Here is a 23503-nt window from a genome sequence, read left to right as displayed (position 1 = left end):
TTGTCAGCAATCATTTTGAGATGACACTGGAACGTGGTTCTTATCCGCGTTATCTTTGGGCCCAACAACTTGTAACGTCATCTAACGTGTGCAAATGTATAGAACCACTAGGCCCCCGGGCTAACCCTGGACAGTTGACTGGAGTTTAGCGGCCGAACAGTGGAAGTGCGGGGAAGGAATTGACTGGAATTGACTGACGGACATTCTTACGGATGATTTTGTAAGAACCAAAATGATAACCAAATTTCCCTACCCATAATGATCCGCTGCTCGCGCGCGCCTAAAAAATGATTGTCCCAACTCGTTAAAAACAGAGTTACATCAAAATTGTAAGGTCACTTTGTTTCATTCATTTCATTTCTTCTTCTTTTTTTTCAGATGAATTTATCATCCCCTTGAGAGGGAATTAAAGTTCCACTTTTAAGTGACATGGGTAGGTATCAGACACTTCAGGTTCTGTTCTACGTAACCACCAACACAAATTTACAGAGAAATCTCGACACTGGAAACTTCCTAATAAGTTGATGAAGTTCATATAAAGTTATCTTATTGGTGAAAATATCTGTAGAGAGTGGGCAAGATAGTAAAGGGAAGTAATGTGACAGTGGCCACCGTTGTTCCTTAATAATCTATTTAACCTGAGATTAGGCTCTATTTTCGTTTCGCTTTGTAAATAACCTTCCGGCGGTAATCGTTAGAGAGAATGTATGAGAACCGCTCAAATTAGGCCTGATCTCAGGTTATAATCTATTTTGCCTTGCTAAAATCGTTGTTGTTGCTGCTTTTTGAAACAAGGACGAACTATTGAGTGATTCAGTTTCAATTTTTCCTTTCGTCCATTCCAAAAAACTGCAGTTTCCTCCAGCGATATATCATCATAAGCTACAAGAGATCGGTAGGCTCTATCTATATTAATGTTAAGATGTTGCGGTCGCCCGTTTATAAATATTCTAGTCTATAGGGGTTATCGACAATCTAGTCCAAGTCGGCCTAGCCTGCGAATCTTGATCCACGCTACTAGGGAAGTTTCGCCAGGAGGAAAGTCTGCGCCTCAACGACAGAAATTGCATACTGATAACGTAAAGCAACGTTTACATAATAAATCCGGTAGTCATGGGGTTCTAAATGTAAATTTGTTTGATTTTCTGTTTCTGCTGGTCGACTATGGTAAAGGTTTGTGTTCAACTGCGAAACACAGATGCTGTTTCTAAAGAATAATGTATTCGAAATGAAGTAGATTCATCACGTTTAAGACCCAGTTTACATTTGACCTTCATGAACTTTTGTCTTTTGTTTGTCATTTGTACACAATAGGCCGAAACAATATAACTTCCATGTCGACCAATCAGAGCTCCTGACCAGATTCCGGACAGATTTTACATCGCAGACGTTCCTTCTTGCGAAACCTCCCTAGTGGCGAAGAGATAGGAGAAACGGCTGCATTAATTCGCAGACTACAGTCGAACTCCAGTGGTCTTAATAACACCCCTTTTTATTGTAAATCAGCAAAGCCGTTTGGTACATGAATTTTATATCAAACCAGCTTTTGTTTTTATTCTCTTAAGCGGACTTTGATGATGAAGATTTTGACCTGATTCAGCCATCGTTGATCCAGCAATTAAGAAAAATTTTAGATGAATACCCAGACGACGGACAGGTCTTGAAGGTAACGTTGGATTTTTTCTTTCGCATTATACTCTAGCAAATTAACAAATGAATATGATTATAAAAACGATCTTAGTCTTATAGCGAAGGTGAAGTGTAAGGGCCTATTCACATTTCAATGCACCTTTCCATTGTTTTGAACAGGTTATTATTTCCAGTAAATGGAAGGGCAGGTCACTGACGTGGAACAGGAGGTTATTATTACGAATAATAACTTAGGGACGGACCATTAGAAAACTTACGGGGAGGGGGGACGAAATACAAAAAAAATTTTCGCGCAAGGGAAAATTGAATGAAAAAAAATTCTTGCACGCCGATTAATCCTAAAAAATATTCATGCTATGGCTTAAAAAAAAAGTCATACAAGGAATTTGATGACGAAAAAAAATCCCTGCGGCTCGAAAATTCCCCTCCCCCCCTCCCCATAACTTTTGTAATGGTCCGTCCCTTATTGTTCCATTTCAGTGGCCACAATAATGACCTGCTGGTTCTAAAACAATGGAAAGGGGCATTAAATCGGATAATGCCCTCGCTCCTCGGCCTTCTTGAAAATAATGACCAAGGCCTCGGAGCTCTAGACTCCCACGCAGGCGTTTTTAGTGGAGCTCGTTTTTCATCCCTCCACAGGTATTATCCTATATAGCCAAGCCTTGAGAGACTGCTAGCTACTGCTGCTAAAGTTCATGAAAAATTTTTGCGCCTTGCAAAAGAAAGGTCCTCCTCCGATGCGTTAATCCATGTAGATCTATTTTGTTGACACTGTAGTCTGTCCATGTCATGTTCTTGTTGAAAATTGCTACAGGCGATGTCTAGTATTGCTTTGTTCAAATTTCTAAGCGTAAGCCTTTTTTCTTGGTAATCGAGCACACTTCAGTTTTCTTAATGACTGTGTGTAATTTTTCGCTTCTTTCGCCTTTTTTTTTGTTTATTCTTGCATTATTTTTTCGTCACCTTTTCTTTTTCGTTTTTGCACTTACACGTTCAGCCTTAATTATTCTTATCCCATTTAATGATCATTTTCTATTTTTTAAAACACCTAGCCTAGAGATATGATAGTAGGTTTGCAAGTTACGACCTTTCCGCGATTGCCCTCCCTCTTAGTGGACTTCATGAATTTCAATTACAGCCAAACATTTCCTTACAGAGATTTTACTTTGTCTTTATGTTAATGATATCTTAAAGTTCTGAACTGTTTACGGTTCCTTAATAATACCCGCGCATTGCTCTGTAGACTAATTATGATGTCTTTTGTTTTGTTTTTTAAGGAACTTATTCAAAATGCGGAAGACGCGGATGCCACACAAGTCAAATTTCTGCACGACAAACACAGCTATGGAACAGATGAGCTATATAACGATGAACTGGCAAAATTTCAGGTACCGCCTTCTCAGTTCCATTTAAATCTTGAACCTGACGAAAGCGCCAATTCATGAGTTTCGTAGATGAACATCACGATTTCTGTCCACCAGCCCTGCTTTGTGGTGATGTACTGACCAAACTCGAGCTCGTCCTTTTCTTGCTAGACTGCCCCCTTTAATTCGTTTCCGGCGTTCCCTCGTTTCTCGACCTGTGTGCCTCAATCTTAGTGCCAATACGTATAGTCATTCTAACTCATCCAGGGTTCATGGCCTTGCAAATTTGACGTCCTTCATGATGATGGTCTTATAAAAAGCTTTTGGTGATCCGATTAGCTATATCGTTCAGTGATGCCTCTGTTAATAAGGCCACCTTTCCTTAGCAGGCCCTTGTTCCAGTCCCGGCAGACAGATTTAGTCTTGTTTCCAAATATTTAAAACTGCCCTCTTCATACAACGGCCTCCGGTGTCTTATCGTAAGATGTTTGTTTTGAGAGGTTCTTCTATGCTTGAAAAAAAAACCATATTAAAGGCGTACAAAAATAGCTACAAGTGTTAAGGAACTTATATCCTTGTTACTTGTTCATAGGGTCCAGCACTTTATGCCTACAACAACTCCAAATTTTCCAAAGAAGATTGGAGAGGCATCCGATTAGTCTGTGACAGCATCAAAGTAGAGGATCCCATGAAAGTTGGTCGCTTTGGTTTGGGGTTCAAATCTGTGTTTCACATGACAGGTAAAGTAAATACTTTCCGCGTACGCGAAAGATTTTCTTTATTAATTAAGATATCTGGTCCAGAAAAGGTAAAAAAAAAAAGTAGCGACCAATCATCCCCCACTTCAGCGTTGGGAAACCACTTAGGCTCGACGTCAGTGCGACGGGGTAGTAGTTTGTGCGACTTACTCAAGGCTTACAAAACTGAGTTGTCAAATCAATTAAGGGAAAGCTACTATGGTTGAAGAAAGGGTGGCTGACAATAGTCTTTACAGACCTTTTCTAAACTATTCAATATGCCGTATTGAGACTTTATCAGTAGGAAACTGTCTGTAATAGAGAGGTGTCGCTCACATTTCAGCTGTGTCCGTAACAGAGAGGTGACAGTATGGCGAGGTTCAAAAGTGATGCATATTATTAAAGTTTAGTAATTAACTTTTACGTACGTAGCCCTTTCTCCCCTCAGATTTGCCAAGCTTGATCAGTGATTCGCGGATTGCCTTTATTGATCCTCATGGCGTTCATTTTCCGGACAGGCGTCGCATACGAACAGGGAAGTACTGGCGACTTGGCGAAGACCGCGCGTCCATCGATGAGTTTTCAGACCAATTCCTTCCTTATAAAGGCATATTTAACTGCACAGATGAAGTTTTCTACCAGGGATTCTATGATGGAACCCTATTCCGTTTTCCATTCAGAAGGGAACCCTCAGACCTTTCAGAAACACTGTACAACGAAGATAAGATGACGACATTGTTTGACAGTTTCAAAGCCGATGCTTCCCTGATCCTCCTGTTTTTGCAGAGTCTGGAATCTGTTGAGCTCTATACCAGAGAGGAATCAGATTCCAGCCCCAGTAAAATCTTTCAAGTGAAGATTGCAGAGAAAAGCCTGCAAACAGTTCGTGCGAAGAGAAAGGAGTTTCGGAAGAAAATCACACCAGGGAAAGTTATGCCCGAACCAGTCACAGTGAGCTATCCAATGACCATTGAAACAACTAATTTTGAGACGCACTTGACAGAGAAACACTCATTCTTTGTTACAAACTACTTCTGTGGTGGGCAAGTATCTTCAACGTTCAAAAAGTTGATGACAGATAAGGATCTCAGCTATCTCCCCACAGTTGGTGTTGCCATGGCATTGCCAGACGGTCCACAGTTACAGACGCCTGATATCCAAGGCCACGTCTTTTGTTTCTTGCCGTTACCAGTACAGACGAAAAGCTTAACTGGTTTGCCAGTGCACGTTAATGGTTTCTTTGCCTTGAGTCAAAATAGGCGTTACATCAAGTCTCCGAATGCAGATCAAGAAGACCGCCAGAAGGCAGGACGTAAGATGACTGATAAATCCTTGTTATGGAACAAGTGTCTCCTCGAAGAGGCCCTTCCTAAGGCTTATGCCACCATGATTTTGGAAGCCATAAATGAGAAGTCTGTTTTCATTTCCAAGACAGCAATCTATAAGTAAGTTACATGTTTCAGTACATCGAAATACGGCGCCCTAATGAAATTTGTTCGCTACTGGTTTTTTTTTTCTTTTTCCGAAAACAAAGTAATCTTTTTAAAGATTACTTTGTTAATTAAAATTACTTAAAAGATTTTACGGATATTTAGTGAAATAGGAGAAAAGGATGTCCTTCTGACGTTTACACGAGTTTGAAAAAGTAAAATTATGCAGATTAAAGAAAGATCCAATTCCCAGGATAGAAAAAAACAACTTCTTATACACAAGCTTACGACTCCATCGCGGAATCTTTATCAAGTGATGGAATGGGACGTCTTGTCGCGTTATTTATACTGTGAATCACGCGACAAAACGTCCCAGTATACGTAGAACGTAGGGAGCTCATAACCGCCATCACTGTTCCATGTTCTTGACGCCTGAAAAAAATATTTCGATGGCCTATTTATTTTCTATATTTTACTTCTGTTGGCCTCATGGATAGTGTCTTCATCCTTCATTGTCTTTCCACTGCTATCCTGACTGAAGGTTTTTTTTGGCAAATTTACTTTCTTTAACTCCATCTTAAAATGAGAAAAAAAGATAAATTATGAATGATAATCCATAAAATATTATATCAAGACGAAGCTTTCGCAGATTTTGTTCATGAAAGGAAAACCTTAGAGATCATCATCTTGTGTATCTGAGAAAAGAGGTTTTCTAATGTGACTAGAATGGATACCAAGTCAGATTGTCATCTTCACTCAAAATACATGACAGGAGTCTTATAACTTAAAGTAGTAAATAAGAGAAGAAAGAAAACAGTAGGTAGTATGTAGGACTTGAACCAACGTCACTTAATGTATAATCCATATCCGTATCCACTACACGTATCCACTACACCATCAAGGGCTAACTGCCGACACCGGTTAATTTGAACGTACTTTACATGGCATTGATCATTACACTATTGAAAGCTAACCGGTTTTTAGACAGTCTTTAACCCTAATCACTGTACTTCGGTGCTAAACCCTCTATTCAACCCTTTTCCCTGTACAACTGTCTTTTACTCTGATTTCCCCAATCTTCTTCACTTTTTCACTCTTCCACTCTTCTTTTCAAGAATGTGCCCAATCAATTCGCATAAATATAGTATAGCGTGGTATAGAGTATAGCGTTATGTAGTAGACATAAGGTGTCCAACCTGATTTTTAGTTATCCCGTCTAGTCACCACCGTTTTCTGATACTCACTGTGGCGTGATTATAAATTAAGCAAGTATTTGGTCTACCATAAAGCACCACCCACAGCGTAAGTGTGATCCATTTTTGCTGTTATTCAGATGAAAACTGTTCTGTAAGACTATTGAACAAATTTTCTTTATTATAGTCCAGTGCATCTTGAATCCAATACAATTTTTCAACCTGACCTTCTTGGATTCTAATTACACTGATTTGCTCTTAATGTCAAAATGAAATGCCAAGAATGTTCGTAAGGAAGTTAGGTCAGTTCAGAAAAAATATCAACTAGGAAAATCAAAAAGGCCGAACTTGTCTGTTTTGATAATATTATATAGCAGAAACAATCTGAGATAGTAAAGGCGTCACGAAAACAAGGTCAAGCGAAAATAAAACGCACTTGATGTGGGTTAAAGGGAGCCGGTGGTGCCATTAAAGCAGCCAAGTGTTTTACAGGCTGCAAAACAGGGCGTTGATAAAGCAGGAGTCGCAATCAGTACTCTATTTTTTATCTCCTTTCAGAGCTTGGCCTGACATAAAGTCTATAAATAAGCAGTGGAAAGGACTTGAGGAACCTTTGTTTCAGTTACTTTTGGCAAAGAACGTTGTTCACACAGAAGCAAAAGGTGGTAATTGGCTGGCCGTTTCAGAAGCGCTTTTTCAGCGTCGAACAGACGGCGAACAACTTCAACTGCTTCAGAAGGTTCTGCTATCCATCGGTGCCCCTACTGTTACTGCACCAAGTCATGTACTCCGGGCTCTGGATGCCTATGCATTAAATCAAAACGAAATCACGCCTTCTTTGATACGACATGTGTTAAGGAAGGTACCCTTATGCTACACAAGGCTTGAGAAGACAGAAAAGCTGCTGCTCCTTCAGTTCTGTCTCAGTGATCGTGCTTTTAAGGATCTGGCTAGCTTGCAACTTTTGCCATTGGCCAATGGAACTTTTGCCAAATTTGATAGCAGCGCTACGACAGTTTACATAACCTCTCCAGAACATCCTCAAGAACTGTTTCCAGGCACACCTGAAACATTTTTGCAGAACGACTTGGACGAAGATATTCTTGAAAGACTAACAAGCGCAGCTTCTGAAGGTAGGCTTCTCATAACATGAGTTATTTCTCCGGATACCAGAATCAATGTTTAGGCCAGGAAGGCACAAATGAGCACTGGAGCACACCCTTTCTCATGGTGAACAAAAGTTCGTTTTGTATGCCGTATTAAACCGAAATAATCTGGATTCTTCAATTCTACTAATGTAATCAACGCCTACAGTAAAATTTATTTGGATTTACGTCATTTGCTAAAGGTTGAGGATGGAAATGAGCGATAGTGATGACGTTTCGATGATGCCATCTCATCATTTTCATTCTTAATTCCGTGATGTCATTGTTTAACGAGATACGCGCCGAAGTTTAGTTGAATGTGATGAACTGAGAAATACAATATAAAATGTAAAACTTGTTGATTATCAGGTAAATAGCTTACTGTTATAAAGTCAGAGTGGCTGTTCTGTTGAGGTTTCTTTTCTCTGGGTTTCCATCAATGTACGTTTTTCTTCGATTAAGCGTTTCGAAAAGTTTCCTAAATCAACCGCAGTACAATAATACATTGAAAAGATTGTTCAGCGGTTCAGTTCCTTTTTTGAAACTTGTCTTGATAATCAGTCATACTTTGCCTTTGGTTTTTAAAACGAAAACACCAATGATAAGGTCTTGGACGTGCTAATCAACGTGTTTTATAATTACATTTAAATACAACAGGACATACTCAACTACAGCTCCTTAGAAACCAACATGTACCTGAACTTCTTGGGCAGTCTCTGCCGCAAGACTGGAAAAAAGGCGACTCCGTGTTGTGGTATCCAGATAGCCCCAGTTACCATCATCCTTCAAGAGCGTGGATCCAGTTACTTTGGAATTATCTGCAGCGGCATTTTATGAATAAGTGGGATATTCGTCAACTCGAAGGACTACCTCTAATCCCGCTGAGTATGTCTCAGACACCCCTTACCTTGACCCGTCTCTCCCGCCCAAGTAGTATTGTTGTGAAACAGTATAATGAAGAAAGTATTGATGAGAACTTGGCAAATGTGTTAAAAAGGCTCGGAATTATTGTACTGCATGACCTACCGACGTTTATAAGCTACCATCCAGCTGTCATGGGAACGTACGTGAATGCACCAACTGTCCAAGGTGCTCTGAAAGCAATGATGACAATGAAATCTACATTGCCACCAGGAAGTTTTTCTGAAATCCTTCAAAGAGAACTTTCAATAACAGAAAAGCTTACCCTCAGGTCCTTTCTTGCAAATATCAGCCCCTTTGACATTGACAAGGAAGGTTATAGAGTCTTCTTGTGTTCCTTACCAATTTTCGAGACACTCTACAAGAGGTTTGTTTCAAAGAATGATGGCTTGAAAGCAGCCCCTGCCGAGGCCCTTCCAGTCCCTCCACCGCAAGACCTTATTGATATTTCCAACGACGAATCCTGGACTCTGGCACAAATACTTAAAGTCAGGATTTTACAGCCCATTGAGGTCATCTGCGAGATAATGTTTCCAGGAATCCATGAAGGAAACTACGATGAAGATCAAATTGATGAAGTGATGCTCTATGTTTTTGAACGTTTTACACATATGATCCGTAAAAACGCTAATTTTAAGTGGCAACTGCAATCTCTGGCCTTTGTCCCAAAGCAGACAGAACGGGTTAAAGCATCAGATGTGTTTGATCCCCGAGACACCACACTGAAAAAGATATTTGCTCAAGAAGATGTCTTTCCCGCAGGTGAGATGTACAATGAACCAGCTACCCTCGTTATTTTGGAGGTACTTGGAATGAAAGATGAGTCCAACATCAGTGCTAAAGACCTCTTTCATAGTGTCAAACAAGTTAACAGAATTGCGCATCACCAAACAGCAAGACAGAAATCTAAGGCAATTTTGTATCATCTCAACACTCACCCTAAAAAACTGAAGAAAAAAGTCGATGGAACAGAGCTGGGACTGCTACTCATGAAAATGCAGTGGGTGCCACGATTGCAGCAGAAACAATTAAGTTTTCCTCCTTCGCTTCCATGGTGCAAAACTAAGAAAGGAGCGCAGTGCTTTTTCAAGCCAACCGAGCTAAAGAGTCCTACCCTGGTCAATCTCATAGGATCTGTTAGGCCCGTTGTGGAATTAGAGCCACTTGAGGAAGTGTTCGAGTATTTTGGCTGGCAAAAATTGCCAGATGTCTTTGATGTTGCATTGCAGTTGAGAAATGTAATAAGTTCCTATTCCAAAGACGAGAAACCATATTACATGGTTATCTTAAACGAAATCTACTCTTACCTCAGTCGTGCAAACTACCAATCCTTAAGCCTGGCATTTCAGCAAACGAAAATCGTCAACTGGGTATGGAACGGAGATGGTTTTTCCTCACCTAATCAGATCCTTTCGGGTAAACTACGTATTGATCTTACACCCTACATACGCCCCCTTCCCTCAGAGATGATGAAGTTCACCCTCCTCTTTGAACGGTTTGGGGTCAAGACACATACTGATCCAACTGTCCTATTGCAAGTTCTCTACGCAATCAAAGAAAAGTATGACGTTGAAATGGCCCCATTATCCAGTGATGAAGTGCACCATGACCTACAGTTATCAGTTGGCATATTAAATGAGTTGGCACGAGAAGAATTACTGCCTGATATTCAAGAGAGGATTGTTATTCCTGTTTATATCGAGGACAACAAACATGTACTACTTGAGCCGGTCGAGCGCTGCATGTACAGTGAAAACAGTGAGTGGCTCATAACCGACGGCGAAGATGAAGACATGGAATACTTCTACGTGCACCCCGATGTTCCTAACCGTACTGCTCAACGTCTTGGTGTTCCTTCTCTTACAAATCGAATGTTGGAGCCTGAGGAGCTGTTCATAGGAGAAGAATTTGGGCAGGAAGAGAAGCTTACTACACGACTCAATCGACTACTAGACGACTACACAGATGGATTTGCTGTACCAAAAGAACTTATTCAGAACGCAGACGATGCTGGTGCTACTGAAGTTTGTTTTCTTTACGATGAGCGCACAAACGAGGATGCCATGACCTGTCTAATTGACGAAGGGATGAAAGGATGTCAAGGTCCTGCTTTATGGGTCTACAACGATGCAACATTTCAAGATACAGACTTCGTTAACATCACGAAACTAAATGAAGCGACTAAAGTGGACGACACTGAAAAGATTGGTAGGTTCGGACTTGGATTCAATGCAGTCTACAACCTTACAGATGTCCCCATGTTCGTAAGTAAGAACTACTTGGCGATATTTGACCCCCACACATCTTACCTGGGAAAGGCGATCAGAAACATGAGAAGGCCAGGAATGAAAATCAATCTTAACAAAGACGTCAATAGACTTAAAAAGTTCAAAAACCAATTTAAGCCTTTCAATGGCATCTTTGGCTGTGATTTACATCTTGATAAACAGGACAACTCATTTGATGGAACGCTTTTTCGATTTCCTTTACGGACGAGGGACCAGGCTTCAAAAAGTGAGATTAAGGACTTATGGTACAACCAAGACCAAATGCGAGAATTGTTGCAAATGTTTCTCCAGGGCGCCAACAATGTACTTATTTTCACGCAAAATGTTCTAGCTGTGAGAATTTATCACCTGCCAAACAAGGAAAGTGAAGATCCACAACCTGCACTTATGTTTCAGGTCACGAAATCTGCATCCCACGCTGGAATCTTAAGAGAGCTCTCCTTTACATTTTCGCTTCCTCCAAATGCACTTAGCCTTAGTTCAGAGCAAATTAGTTTTCTCCAACAGTGTAACTTTCTTCAAGCTGCCTCAAAAGTGAAGAAGCTGGCCAAAGGAAAAAACGTAGACCCCAAAACGTTTCCAAAGTCGTCAATGATAGTTGCCGTCGACTGCATGTTAACTAAAAGTGGTGCGGTGTTCTTCAATGAGAGATTTCATGTGGAGAAGGTAACTTGGCTCATTGCATCGTCAATGGGTAATGGTCAGGCTCTGACCTTTGCAAATAACGATGACAGTCTTCTTCCATCAGCGGGAGCAGCCGTTCAGTTGCTGCCAGCAGACTCAAACACTTTCTTGCCCTCGCCGGTTGCGAAAACACTGGAAGGGTTGGATCTCAAAGGCAGCATATTCTGCTATCTGCCACTCCCAATTCACAGTGGGCTACCTGTTCACATCAATGGAGCTTTCGCCTTAGCCTCGAATAGACGCCATTTACAAATGAAATTGGAAGACGATAAGACGTGCCGTGGAGTGAAATGGAACAATATGCTACTGGAAGACTCTGTAGCATCTGCTTTGTTAGATCTTCTTGAAGACATGAAAAACCTTGCTCCCAAAGATGGCTCATACAAGTTTCACTGTCTATGGCCGAAAATGTCAGAAGTGCAACGAAACTGCTTGCCACTCGTGGTGTCTTTCTATGCACAACTCAGCAGGAGTGGTTATTCTCTTTTCTCTAATGGAGAGCATTGGGCTGACATCACGCAAGTTGTTTTCCTTGATCCAAATTTTCGGAGAAAGGCCCACATCGGTGAAGCGGCAAATAAGGTTCTAAAACTGTGTCACATTGGAAATGAAATAGTCATAGACTTACCTTCCGATATTTTGCATTCTTTTGAACAAAGTGGCCTGGAGAAAGCAATCAATGCCAGGAAATACAACAGAAATAGATTTTTTCGTGAAATTTTCTTTCCAAATATTGCCATCCTTCCAGCCGATCTAAGAGATGTACTGACTCTACATGCCTTAGATGACAAAAGTGGGGAGTTCTCTGGCTTGATAAGGCTGCACCCTTGTGTCCCATCTTCACCAACTGGTAACACTCTGATGACTCCTAGCCAACTCGTTCATCCCTACCGAGAAGCAGCGTCACTATTTTCCCCTGAAGATGGTAGATTTCCTTATGGGACTGAAGAATCGTATGTTCACCCACAAAGGCTGACCAAACTTGAAGAACTGGGAATGTCATCGAATGATCTTCCTTGGTCCGAGCTATCAGAAAGAGCCGAGAGCATCCACAAGCTAAATTTAGTAAGCAGTAAAGAGGCATTAACCCGTGTAACGGTATTGTTATCTTTCATGGAGAAGAAATTAAATCGCCAAGACAAACCTGTAACTCAGATTTCTACTCGCCTGTTAAACACTAAATTTCTTCCCATTCTTCGAAAGCCAAGAGAATTTCCTCTCCCGTGGAAAGGAGAAGAACTTAAAGAAAATTCTCAAGTACTGCTAGCACCTAATGAAGCCTTCCTAGAGGAGGAAAAGTTCTTAGTTTGCTGCACAGAACCTATTATTGGGGTTTCAATTCCAGCAACATTAAGAAGCCTGTTACATCTAGATACAAAGCCAATCACATTTGAACAGGTGGTGCAACAACTGACCGCCGCAGTGTCCGTGAAAGTAGATTCACTAAATACATCACAGTACAGGGAGCTAAGGCGGGTCTGTGAAAAATTGTATTCTTGGCTGCAGAACTCCCTTGCTTTCTTGGGTGGCAAAGAGAGAATTATAACATATCTTCGTGGAACAAGTTTCTTTATCGTTGGGAAAAGGTTTCTTCCTCCAACTCAGCTTGCATTTAATTTGAGTGTAGATTGCTCCCCATATCTGTACCGGGTTCCACATGACCTGGCCATGGTTTTTACCCCATTATTGAGAGCGTGTGGCGTAAAAAATAAATTTGATGAAGAAGATTACATTTCAAGCTTACACGACATGAAGAAACGATTTGGAGAAAAGTCATTGGATGAGAAAAGCCTTCAAGTTGCTACAAATCTCGCAAAGTTACTCGGTGAAACTGTCGATTCTGCCAAAACAGAACAAGCGGGGGAAAAGTTATACCTTCCCGACTCTAAGGGAGTAATGCGCACAGTAGTGGAAATTTGTGTTAGAAACTGTCCCTGGTTACCAGATGAAGAAGGAGTGAACTTCGTAAATGACCTCATTCCTTGGCCAACATGTTGCAAACTCGGTGTTAAAACACGAAGACAAGAAGCCCTGCGGTACCATGTATTTGGAATACCCTTTGGACAACGAGAGAAACTCACAAGCCGCTTAAGACGCATTCTAACAGGGTACCCTTGTGAAAAAGAAATTTTGAAAGAGCTTCTGCAAAATGCTGATGATGCACAAGCAACTGAAATTTGTTTCATTAAAGATCCTCGACACCATCCAGATAAGAGAGTGTTTGAAGACATTTGGAAACCACTGCAAGGTCCTGCGTTGTGCGTGTATAACAACAAACCTTTCAGGAATGAGGACATCGAGGGAATACGTAACCTTGGTGAAGGCAGCAAAGGAGATGATCCAAACAAGACTGGCCAGTATGGAGTCGGCTTCAATGCTGTTTATCACCTGACGGATGTACCCTCTTTCATGACAAAAGGAAAGGACATCGGGGAGGTCTTGTGCGCTTTCGATCCGCATTGCCGTTATGTTCCTCGGGCAACACTTGAAGAACCAGGAGTGCTTATGAAGAACATCACGCCACTAAGAAAGCGATTCCCTGATGTGTTTCCGTGTTACTTGGAGAACAACTTTCCACTTGAAAATGGCACAATGTTCAGATTCCCTCTAAGAAACAGACAGATGGCCCTGCATTCTCAAATATCAAACAGCCCAGTTACACTAGAAATGGTCGATACAATGCTCGAGGATCTAAAAAAGGAATTGTTTGAAGTTCTCCTCTTCGTCAACAATGTTAAAAAGATCACAATCTGCGAGGTTCACAAAAATACTGGTAATCTCGTTAATGATTACTACGTCGAGACTTCAATGTCAAAGGAGGATGAAGACAAAAGAGAGGCTTTTGCCAAATACATCAAACAGATTGGAGAGAAGGTAAAAGAAAGAACGAATCTTCTTCCAAGTGATATTCCAGTAGCAAGAGTTTCTTACGTCCTAAATATTTCAGACAGTCTTGGTAATCAAGAGAAATGGCTTGTTGTGCAACAACTGGGTTTTGAGAAGACGGTAAAGAAGAGCATTAATGCAGCCTTCAAGAGAAATGAGCTGGGAATGCTTCCTCGTGGTGGTGTGGCCTGTCTTCTAGAAAAGCGGAATTCGATAGCTCCTGCGGAACGAAGGAAGAGAGCTTACTGTTTCCTACCACTTCCATTCGAAACAAATCTGCCAGTACACATCAATGGCCACTTTGCTTTGGACCATGAGGCAAGACGGAATTTGTGGAGAGATGAGAGCAGTGGATATCGAAGTGATTGGAACAATGCCTTACTGGAGGACGTTGTAGCATCTTGCTATCTTACACTTTTGGTGGAAGTGCAAGTTTTTCTTAAATTACCCCTTGAAAACGCTGGAAATCCTTGCGCCGTGACCTGTTCAGAAAGCGAACTCTTGCAAAAATTCAATGCATTCGAACGACTCTTCCCTCTTGAGCCTCCTCAAGATTCATACTGGAAGATACTGGTTGACTCTCTTTTCCACTGTTTGGCAATGAGACAAATAAGGGTTTTACCAATTGTTAGAAAGAAGTCACAGGGTGCAACCCATGAGTCATCCAAGAGCAGCACTTCTTTTGACGTAACATGGCTTCCGTTCAATGGAAGTGGAAAAAATCAAGCTCTTTTTAATAACCTCGCAGAGAAAAGTCCATTTACCAAACCAGAATTACACAATAGGCTAAAGGAGGTTTTACTGGAAAGTGGATTCAACCTTTGCGCTTTTTCCTTGGCACTGCATCAATCCCTTCAGCGCTCTGGTATTCCATCATCTTGTATTTCCCCCAGTTCTGTAATTGATTTCTACAAAACATTCAGTTCACGTGATCCGTTATGCGTGATTGGACCCATTCCATGCAACGTAAACGAAACCCCATTCAGAGATGCTCTCGGTGTCATTCTTGTTCTTCTTTACTGCAAAGGAGTGGAAAACTTTTATGCAGAGCTACCTGGCCTCCCATTGCTTTTAACAAAAGACAACTGCCTTCGACAGTTCTCAAGTAAGAATCCAAAGTTCCTCTCACGATTCCAAGACATATTGCCTGGCTCGCCAGAAATTTTTATGCATGAGCTGGTTGAACAGAAAGTGTTCCAAGATGCCCTAACTGTGAAATCGTCGGTAGTGAAACCCCTAGGACTGCAAGGATTTGCAGCAAACTTACCTCAAACGCTAGAGGTTAAACAGTATGGACAAGGTCGTTCCGTTGAGTGGTTTCCCAATCAAAAAGGCATACCCAATCAGCGTTGGATAACAAGAGTCTGGTTTTTCCTTGGCCAACTACTTATGGACGAGGTCTTACGTGATCCAACGTTACCCGAAGAAACCAAGTCTCTACAAATTAAAGCCGCTCTTGGACCTCTCGCTAACTGGAGTATTCTCCCTTGCACTGAATCCAAAGACGGACAGACGAAGAAATCTCTGTTTTCGTTTTTTGCAGTACGTTCGTTCCCTCCTCTTACCCACGTTCTTGTGCCACTCTGTGAAGCAACAACTGTCCTCGATTTTGGAAGTTCGGATGCAACGAATCGTAAACTTTTGGATGTGTTACGAACCCTTGGGCTACCTGAACTAAACTATGTTGCAATTTCAACAAGTGTATCATCGAACCCAGTTGAACTTGCCCGTCTCATGGTTTCGTCTCTGAAGGTTCCTGCCTCTCTCCTTACTGCCCTTAGCCAGAAAATTGAAAACGAGCCTCATCTGCCTCAAAGATTGGATTCTGCGGAGCGTAGAGCGATTTTGGTTTACTTTAGCAGGAGTGTATCAAGCCTGCAAGATGAAGACCGAAGCAGGCTGAGAAAACTTCCATTCTATCAAGCAACGCATGGTGGTTTCATAGCACTTGATGGAGATCGCCAAGTTTGCGTCCTTCCAGCTGGCATACCAAGAGAAGAAATCGATAAGTTGGAGCATCATTTACGCGTAGTATTTATCGAGACAGGAGACCTTCTCTATGACTTATTCAAGTTCCTGGTTTTTGAATGCGTTTCCGCCGTTGACCTCTACTGTACCTATATTTTGCCTCACTTAGGTATTTTCAATCAGGATACAAGACAGACACATCTGGAGTATATTCGCGGAAAAATTTTGTCTGATCTTCTTTTTTCGCCTGATGACAAAAAAAGGCTGCAAGAGTGTTTGCGAAACACTCCAATCATTCCTACTGCAAATGGAACACTTAAAACTGCCTCATTCTTCTACGATCCATGCGTTGATGTTTTCCGCATCATGCTGTCGGAGAGCTGTTTCCCACCTGAACCTCTGAACACACCTGAGTGGCTGGTTATCCTAAGAACGATTGGCCTTATTTACAAGGTTTCCCATGAACTCTTCATACAATTCGCTAGAGAGGTTGAAGATGAAGCTGTTACACAAAGAACGTCGAAAACAGAACAGAAATCAAAAATCCTGGTAAAACATCTCATGCGCAGAAAAAATGTGGTGGCTGAAGGAATCTTACCAGTCATATGCAGCATTTCGTTTGTGGCCAGTGAGCCCGTGAAGAAACCTCTTCGAGACCTTTGCCAGCCATTTAATGACATGGGAGATGGCCAGATACCGTTCTTTGCATTCAAGGGAGCAGTTCCGTCCACGTATGCTGAAGTTGTTTGGACAAAAGCCCATCTACTTCCTTGGTCAGCAGATCCAAATAATTGTCGTAGTGAGCTAGGATGTCCACCTGGCAAGAGCATTGAAAAGTATTGCAATGCGTTTTCCGCCCAACTGCAAATTGAAAGAAAGCCCTCCGTGGATCTTGTTGTTCGTCACTGTCAAACCGTGTGCTGCCTCCATGAAAACAAAGAAGGTAAAGAAATTCGATTTGAACAGCGAGCAAGACTTAGAGAGGTTATGGAACGTATCTACGATTTTTTGCAAGCAAGTCCGATCGCAATCAAAGATTCGAAGGACCTCCTTGAAAATACACCATGCATTATAGTGGAGCAAGGAAAGAAATTTATTCTTCCACGACAAGCAGTGCTAGAGTTGTACGAACATCTTGAAATTAAGCCCTTCCTATACAGTGTACCTCGAGAGTTTGGCAAATTTCACCCTTTATTTCATACTCTTGGGTGTTCTATGCATGTTACGATTGTCCACTACGCAATGGTGTTAGAGATGCTGCACGTCAAAGCCAACAACGAAAAGTTGCATCCGAATGAAGTGATCATATGCGTCAGGGCGCTGCAAGGTTTTTTTCAAAGACTTGAAGAAAACGAGGAAGACTTGTCAAGCATTTCGCAACTTTACTTTCCAGGAATGTCCACAAGAGGAAATTCCTTAAAGGAAGTGGATGTCGGGACACCAGTAACATTACAAGAATCGTCGCAATTGGTGTTCAATGATGCCTCCTTTTCCATTCTTGATCGTCTTCAGCATTTTAGCCATCTACTGCTGGACCTGAGATCAATGAAGGTGACTTGTAGCTCTTCCATAACGAACTACAAGGAGCTAGTGATGAAACTTCCAACTAAATTGCGACCCAAAATGCTATCCTCTTTAGTTGAAGAAAAACTCTCTTCCCGAAACGACTCAACGTTGTCGATTGACGCCGTGAACTCCTTAAGGAACCAGCTGTCTTCTCCACATTTCATTGCAGCAGTTGTAAGACTTATACGAGACGAGAACCGGGGCAAAAAGGATATCGATGAGGCCATTATAGCAAATATAAAAAGGCGCCTTCAAGGTATTGACATCCGCGTGGTCGTGAACCTTAAAAGCATCCTATTTTGTGACGGCAGCCCAATTCCGGAGAGCGAAAAAGAAGTGCCCTACTTCTTAGAAAAGAGCATAGTCTCGGCTGAGGAGAAGTGGACAGTGTATCTAAATTCTGTAACTGGAATTGAGGAGGGCTTTACCATCATTTCCTTAGTGTCCAACGTTATTGTAGAGTTGTATGGTAATCTTCTTGGAAAGAGAGCGGTGTTGATTCCTCATCTGTTAATTTCTGTCCCTAGTGATATTGGCACGCTATTAGATGCTGCGGGAGTGTGTCAAGATGATTCCTTGTTTGCAATGAAGGTTGAAATTTTTCCCACACTTGGCACCTTCATTCCTCTCATTGATCACCATTTGCTAAACGACGCCTTTGTAGAGTTCGAACCTGGTGAATTTGTGGGTTATGAGCTGGAAGATCCAAGTATAAACCGTACAGAAGGAGTTGCCACGTATATTTATGCAAGAGTTGTACAGGAAGTCACGGAGAAATGTCTTCCTCTACTGACGAAAAAATACAGAATTAACGTCGGATGCGGCGAGGACTTGGTGGTTGATGCCGTGGACCTGTATAAGTTTCATCGTTTACCAACTGCACCATCCACTACGCTTGCAGTATTTAAAAATGGGGAACGAGCCAACCCGGGGCGATCTAAAAGCAGAAGCCAGCAAGAGGTATTTGATGAGATCTCCGACCACTTAGAAGATGCGTGGAGATTACCAGAAGAGAAACGCCGAAAGATCATCAAGCGACTCTACCTGCAGTGGCATCCTGATAAAAACGTAGGTGACGAGGAATTCTGCAACGAAGTTTGCAAACACATCCAGAGTGAGATCTTGCGGCTGGAAAGAGGAGAGCCACGGGGCAGTCAGGAAAGTTCAAACGTTGGCTCCAGCCAAAGTCAGCATGGTTTTTACGAAGACTTTTTCCACTCCTGGGGAGCACGCGCCAGGGAACATCACACACAGCGCGAAGGATACAGATCAAGACAGCATTTCCCTAGAAACTCTGCCAGAGCAAAGAATCCGCAACCGGGAGAAGCTAAGAGATGGTTCAGGCAGGCTGAGGCTGATATAGCAGCAACAGAGAATGACATTATCTACAGAAGGCCCTCCTATGAATGGGCGTGTTTTAAATGCCACCAGGTAACCTTAGAACTTAATGGGTCACTCTCGTTTCTTATAAATCCACACAAAAGATTAGGGGCAGAGATTTGACATAAAAAGCGAAACCAATTTTCTCAAAGATTAGGACGATTAAGAAACTGGGTGTTTTATAGATGTGTATTAACGCAGCAGCAGCAGCAGCAGCAGTTATATAGGTACCACAAAAATATAGTATTGCCGTGTATTTTAAGACTTAAACAACTGACGAGGTCTTAGAAGACGATAATAAATTTCTGGTAAGCAAAATAGTATTTTCAATGATAATGCAAAATCCAAAACAGTTTTTTTTCATAATTACCTGTTTTCAATCCGGGTGTGGGCTTTTGAGGCACGCCAAAAATTTTAAAATTGAATAACTTTAAAAGCCTCAAGCTACATGTATGACCACGAAACATAGCGACCTTTCCTGAAATTTATCTGGGATCAGTTTTAAGTCTCCTAACGTGTATGTCAGCATTGACGTTACCTTGCAGCTGACTTTTTTTTTTTGTATAAGAAAACGTTTAATTTCTAGATTTTACACAAAGATCAGATTTTGTATCACGATTACTTCCATTTATGCGAGTTTAAGGAAGCGCAAAACAAACTATTGTGAATAGGGTTAACACAAGACGAAATATCTGTACCGCTTAGATGAAAATATTCTCGTCATAGGCGGCAGAGAAGGCCCTCAAAGCTGCACAGTACGCCATAGATGTAGAAAGAACGAACGTGCATAACCTGCTACACATTTGCCACGAGTTGGATGACTCTGAATTAGCCCAACTAGCGAGTCAGCTGGAATGTCTAGTGGGTAATTCTACAAGGATGCGTTATCCGGATAGAGTTTGCTTTCCCCAAATCCCGAACGATGTGTACTCGGCTGACATGGCAGAAGAAGCCTTGCGGTTAGCGAAGAAGATTGTTCAGCGAGTTAAGAATCGATTAACTTAAGGTTTGTGCAATGAAAAGAAAAAAATAATGAAAACGATCTTTTGTCAAGTTTTTAAAAGAGCAAGTGATATCAATTGTCTATATTATGATGAGTCAAATACGAAATCCTAACGCAATATAATAGTATGAAAAAAGCAAGAGATTGAATTTCCCAGAATTGGTTTGGACGCCAACAGTATCTCAGGTTCGTAAGGAGTTTTCGCTTTTCTAGAGAAGCAGCATGATCGACCAGAGAAATGAAAATCATAAAGAAATTGGAGTCGCTTTCTACACGAAACTGAACCATAACTCATCATAACATACTGCCTTTGAATTTTGAGTCTAACAAATGATAAGAGAGAGATGCATTTGAGTTTCTGAACTCTCATTAACTTCACTAACAAACACTTCTTCCTCTATATTCAGGTCGGTTTCAAGCTTGCTTCCGCGATGCAACCTGACAATGGACTTATTACAACGGACTCAAATTATTTAGAGAGTGCAATTCATCTCAATTTCAACTTCCGAAACCTAATTAATGAATTGTTAGCTTAACTTGTAGTAGTACCGTAGATAAAGTAAATTTGAAAATAAGTCTCGCCAGAAATGAAAACAAACTTTTTTGGCCTAATTTTACCAGACTTTTTGCTTACAAAAATGATCTTTACTTGCAAGAGGATCAGTGATGTTCGGTCTTGGCCTTCTTACCAAGTATATAGTGCTACATGTACCTGACAGAAGAGACGTAATTCGATTAAACTAGTCTCATAATGTCAACTTTAGAAAACCAAAGTCAAAATGATTTTCCCCTTGATTTTCCCTAAACCTTTTCTATGGTACCGTGGCCATAAGGAGTTTTCATATTGGACGCTCAACAATTTAGACGCGCACAAGAAAAGGAGAATAATCAAACTTAGTACATAAATTTACATTGTACTTTTATCTTTATTGCACGAGTCAAAGACAGTAAAACGAAGACAAACAGAAGTTTAGATTATTTGGCGTAGCTTGGGAACTTGCTTGCCAAAGATATTTAAGTTAATGGTATTTTCTGTGTAGAATCGCCACTTTTTTATATTCAATCTGTTGACGTTTTGCCTAAGTTTATAATTTCTTGATTTCTACGTACAGGATAAAGATATCTCTAAATTTCCCTAGAGGTAAAAAATAATAATGATTATATTAAGACGCTGAAGAGGATCTGATTTTAGGGTGTCTAAAAGGGAAGGATCGACTACGTAACATAACTTGCAATTGAGGTTTATTCTTGAGAGGAAAGTTGTTGTTTTTCTTTTGTTGTTGTTTTCATTCTGGTTTTGATCAGTACTCAGTTTCTAATCTCAAGATCCAGCTATTTCCTTTCTAGCATTAAACGTGCATCATGTTTGTTAACTGGCAAGAGACTTTACTCTGTTTACTCAGCACCGTTGGACTTAGATCCAATTATTGTGATTGCAAGCTGCATGCTTTCAATATTCACTCCTGTTATTCAGCAAGTACACTACATGAAGCGTCACAAATAAATTGTATTATTTTTCTTCTTCGCCTCGTTTTCATCATTTATTCCTGAGGGAATTGATAGCAGTAAATGATTTGGCCATACATTTCCTCACTTTTTGAAAGTGAGAGTCCAACTATAGCCTGTGCTGAAATATGCAGCCACTTCGTGATAATGGTGTCTTTTTGCCAGTTTGAATCCCCTAGAAAAACTTGAATCAATTGAAAGCCTAGGCCGAAAATAGGTGTTCGTTTGAAGGTAAATGGAAATTTTCCTAGGGAGCATAGACCCAGTAATCTCATCAGTGACTGAAATAGGTAAGGAGAACATCTTTCTTAATCAGCTAAAATTTGAGATGGAAGAGAAAATATTTTTTGGTCCGAAAATGTCTGCTGTATATACGTTATTCGAGCGCGTGAGGTCAGGATAACCGGATATTGGTCAAAGTCTTTATGGACACGAAGTCGAGGTCTTCCAAAACGTAAAAATAGGGACGAGGCCAATAGTCAGCATCATTGAAGGGCCGTCTAACTTGGCTGGTCAGGATCTGTTATATGGCCAAAGGAAAACTCGCAGAGACAAGAATACTATGTTAGTAAGATTTTAGAACAGTGACGTGTGAAATGTGACACTTGGAAAACAATTCGTCCATGTTCAAAGTTAAAGAAGGAACCTGAATTCCTTCAATATAAGACGCTTGTTTGCCTCATTGAGGTATTGCCTAATGCCATCCTTGACAATAAGCTTTCCCTCACTCATATCTTGAACAGTGAGGTTTACACAGGAGTTAAGTGGATGAAAATAAACCATTTCTGGTTTCAAAGAAAGTCGGAGCTTGGTGTCTTCAGTGCGATTATATACTCTGATCTCAGAATGCCTTATGAACAGGTCATATGGTGAGGGTGGGGGTGGAGCTGAGGGCTTCTCTCTTACGCGTCCCTTGCATTCGTAGTAAGTGGTTGCGGAGGTATCGTTCACAAAGACAAGTTCGGGATATAATATTTCGAACGTATGAAAGCTCATCAAATTATCAGCAGCCATTTGAAATTATTCATAAAGAATTTGCACAAAAAAATACCTTAACGAACAAATCCAACCGTTGCACCCTGTGTTGCACGCGGTACGCTATCATAAATAAGTTATCGTGTGATATTTATTAAGCAATAGAAAACATTTTCCGTATTTGCATAGCCTGATATAAACACGAGAGGGGTTGGGAGAATTCGAAACAGTTATGCAAACCTGAGACGAAGTCGAGGGTTTGCATAGTTTAAATCAGGCTATGCAAACACAGAAGAAAGTTTTCTATTTCTTTTATAAAATAAATTTCCCGAGAAAAAACGCAAAACTCTTTGTATGGCACTGATTAAAAGATTAAAATTAAAATTCTTACCAGTCACAAAGTCTTGTCTACGAAGTCTTACACGCGTAATCAGTTCTTGGTTTGCAAAAAGATGCTTTCCAAAATACGGACTTTTCTCACTTAAAATGTCAGCTTAAGCGAAAAAAAATTGACACACTTTCTTTGTAACGATTTTCAAAGTTTCAGCCGACGAAGGAGTGGGTAAATAAAGTAAACTTGTCGAGTTTTAAACTTGAAAACTTTTTTAAATTCGTGGTTGCGTGAAATATAGCGCGCGAAAAGCAAAACAACTTGACGCCACAACCATGTTTACATACTCTCATGCAAACACTCCTCTCGGCCAATCAGAGCGCGCGTACTCGATAACACTAAATTTATAGAACAGAGCTCATCATGACGGGGTAGTAGAAAGTAACCTATTTCTAGAACGGGGTATCATTTTC

At 41.0% G+C, this 23503-nt stretch overlaps 1 protein-coding gene across 1 annotated transcript; it reads left to right on the top strand.

Moving 5' to 3' along the window:
* The first annotated feature begins 292 nt into the window (after positions 1 to 292).
* Positions 293 to 21741, top strand: LOC140930905 (sacsin-like). Its single transcript, XM_073380625.1, has 9 exons — positions 293 to 433; positions 1566 to 1666; positions 2931 to 3041; positions 3610 to 3757; positions 4203 to 5199; positions 6936 to 7510; positions 8180 to 19266; positions 19942 to 20221; positions 20626 to 21741. The coding sequence occupies exons 1-8, from the start codon at positions 430 to 432 to the stop codon at positions 20218 to 20220; spliced, it is 13302 nt and encodes a 4433-aa protein (XP_073236726.1). The 5' UTR covers positions 293 to 429; the 3' UTR covers position 20221; positions 20626 to 21741.
* Positions 21742 to 23503: the final 1762 nt, after the last annotated feature.

Source organism: Porites lutea, chromosome 3 (genome assembly GCF_958299795.1).
Source record: "Porites lutea chromosome 3, jaPorLute2.1, whole genome shotgun sequence".
Lineage (NCBI taxonomy): Eukaryota > Metazoa > Cnidaria > Anthozoa > Scleractinia > Poritidae > Porites > Porites lutea.
Note: the sequence above shows the minus strand (reverse complement) of the source record. Positions and strands in the feature narration are given on the sequence as shown.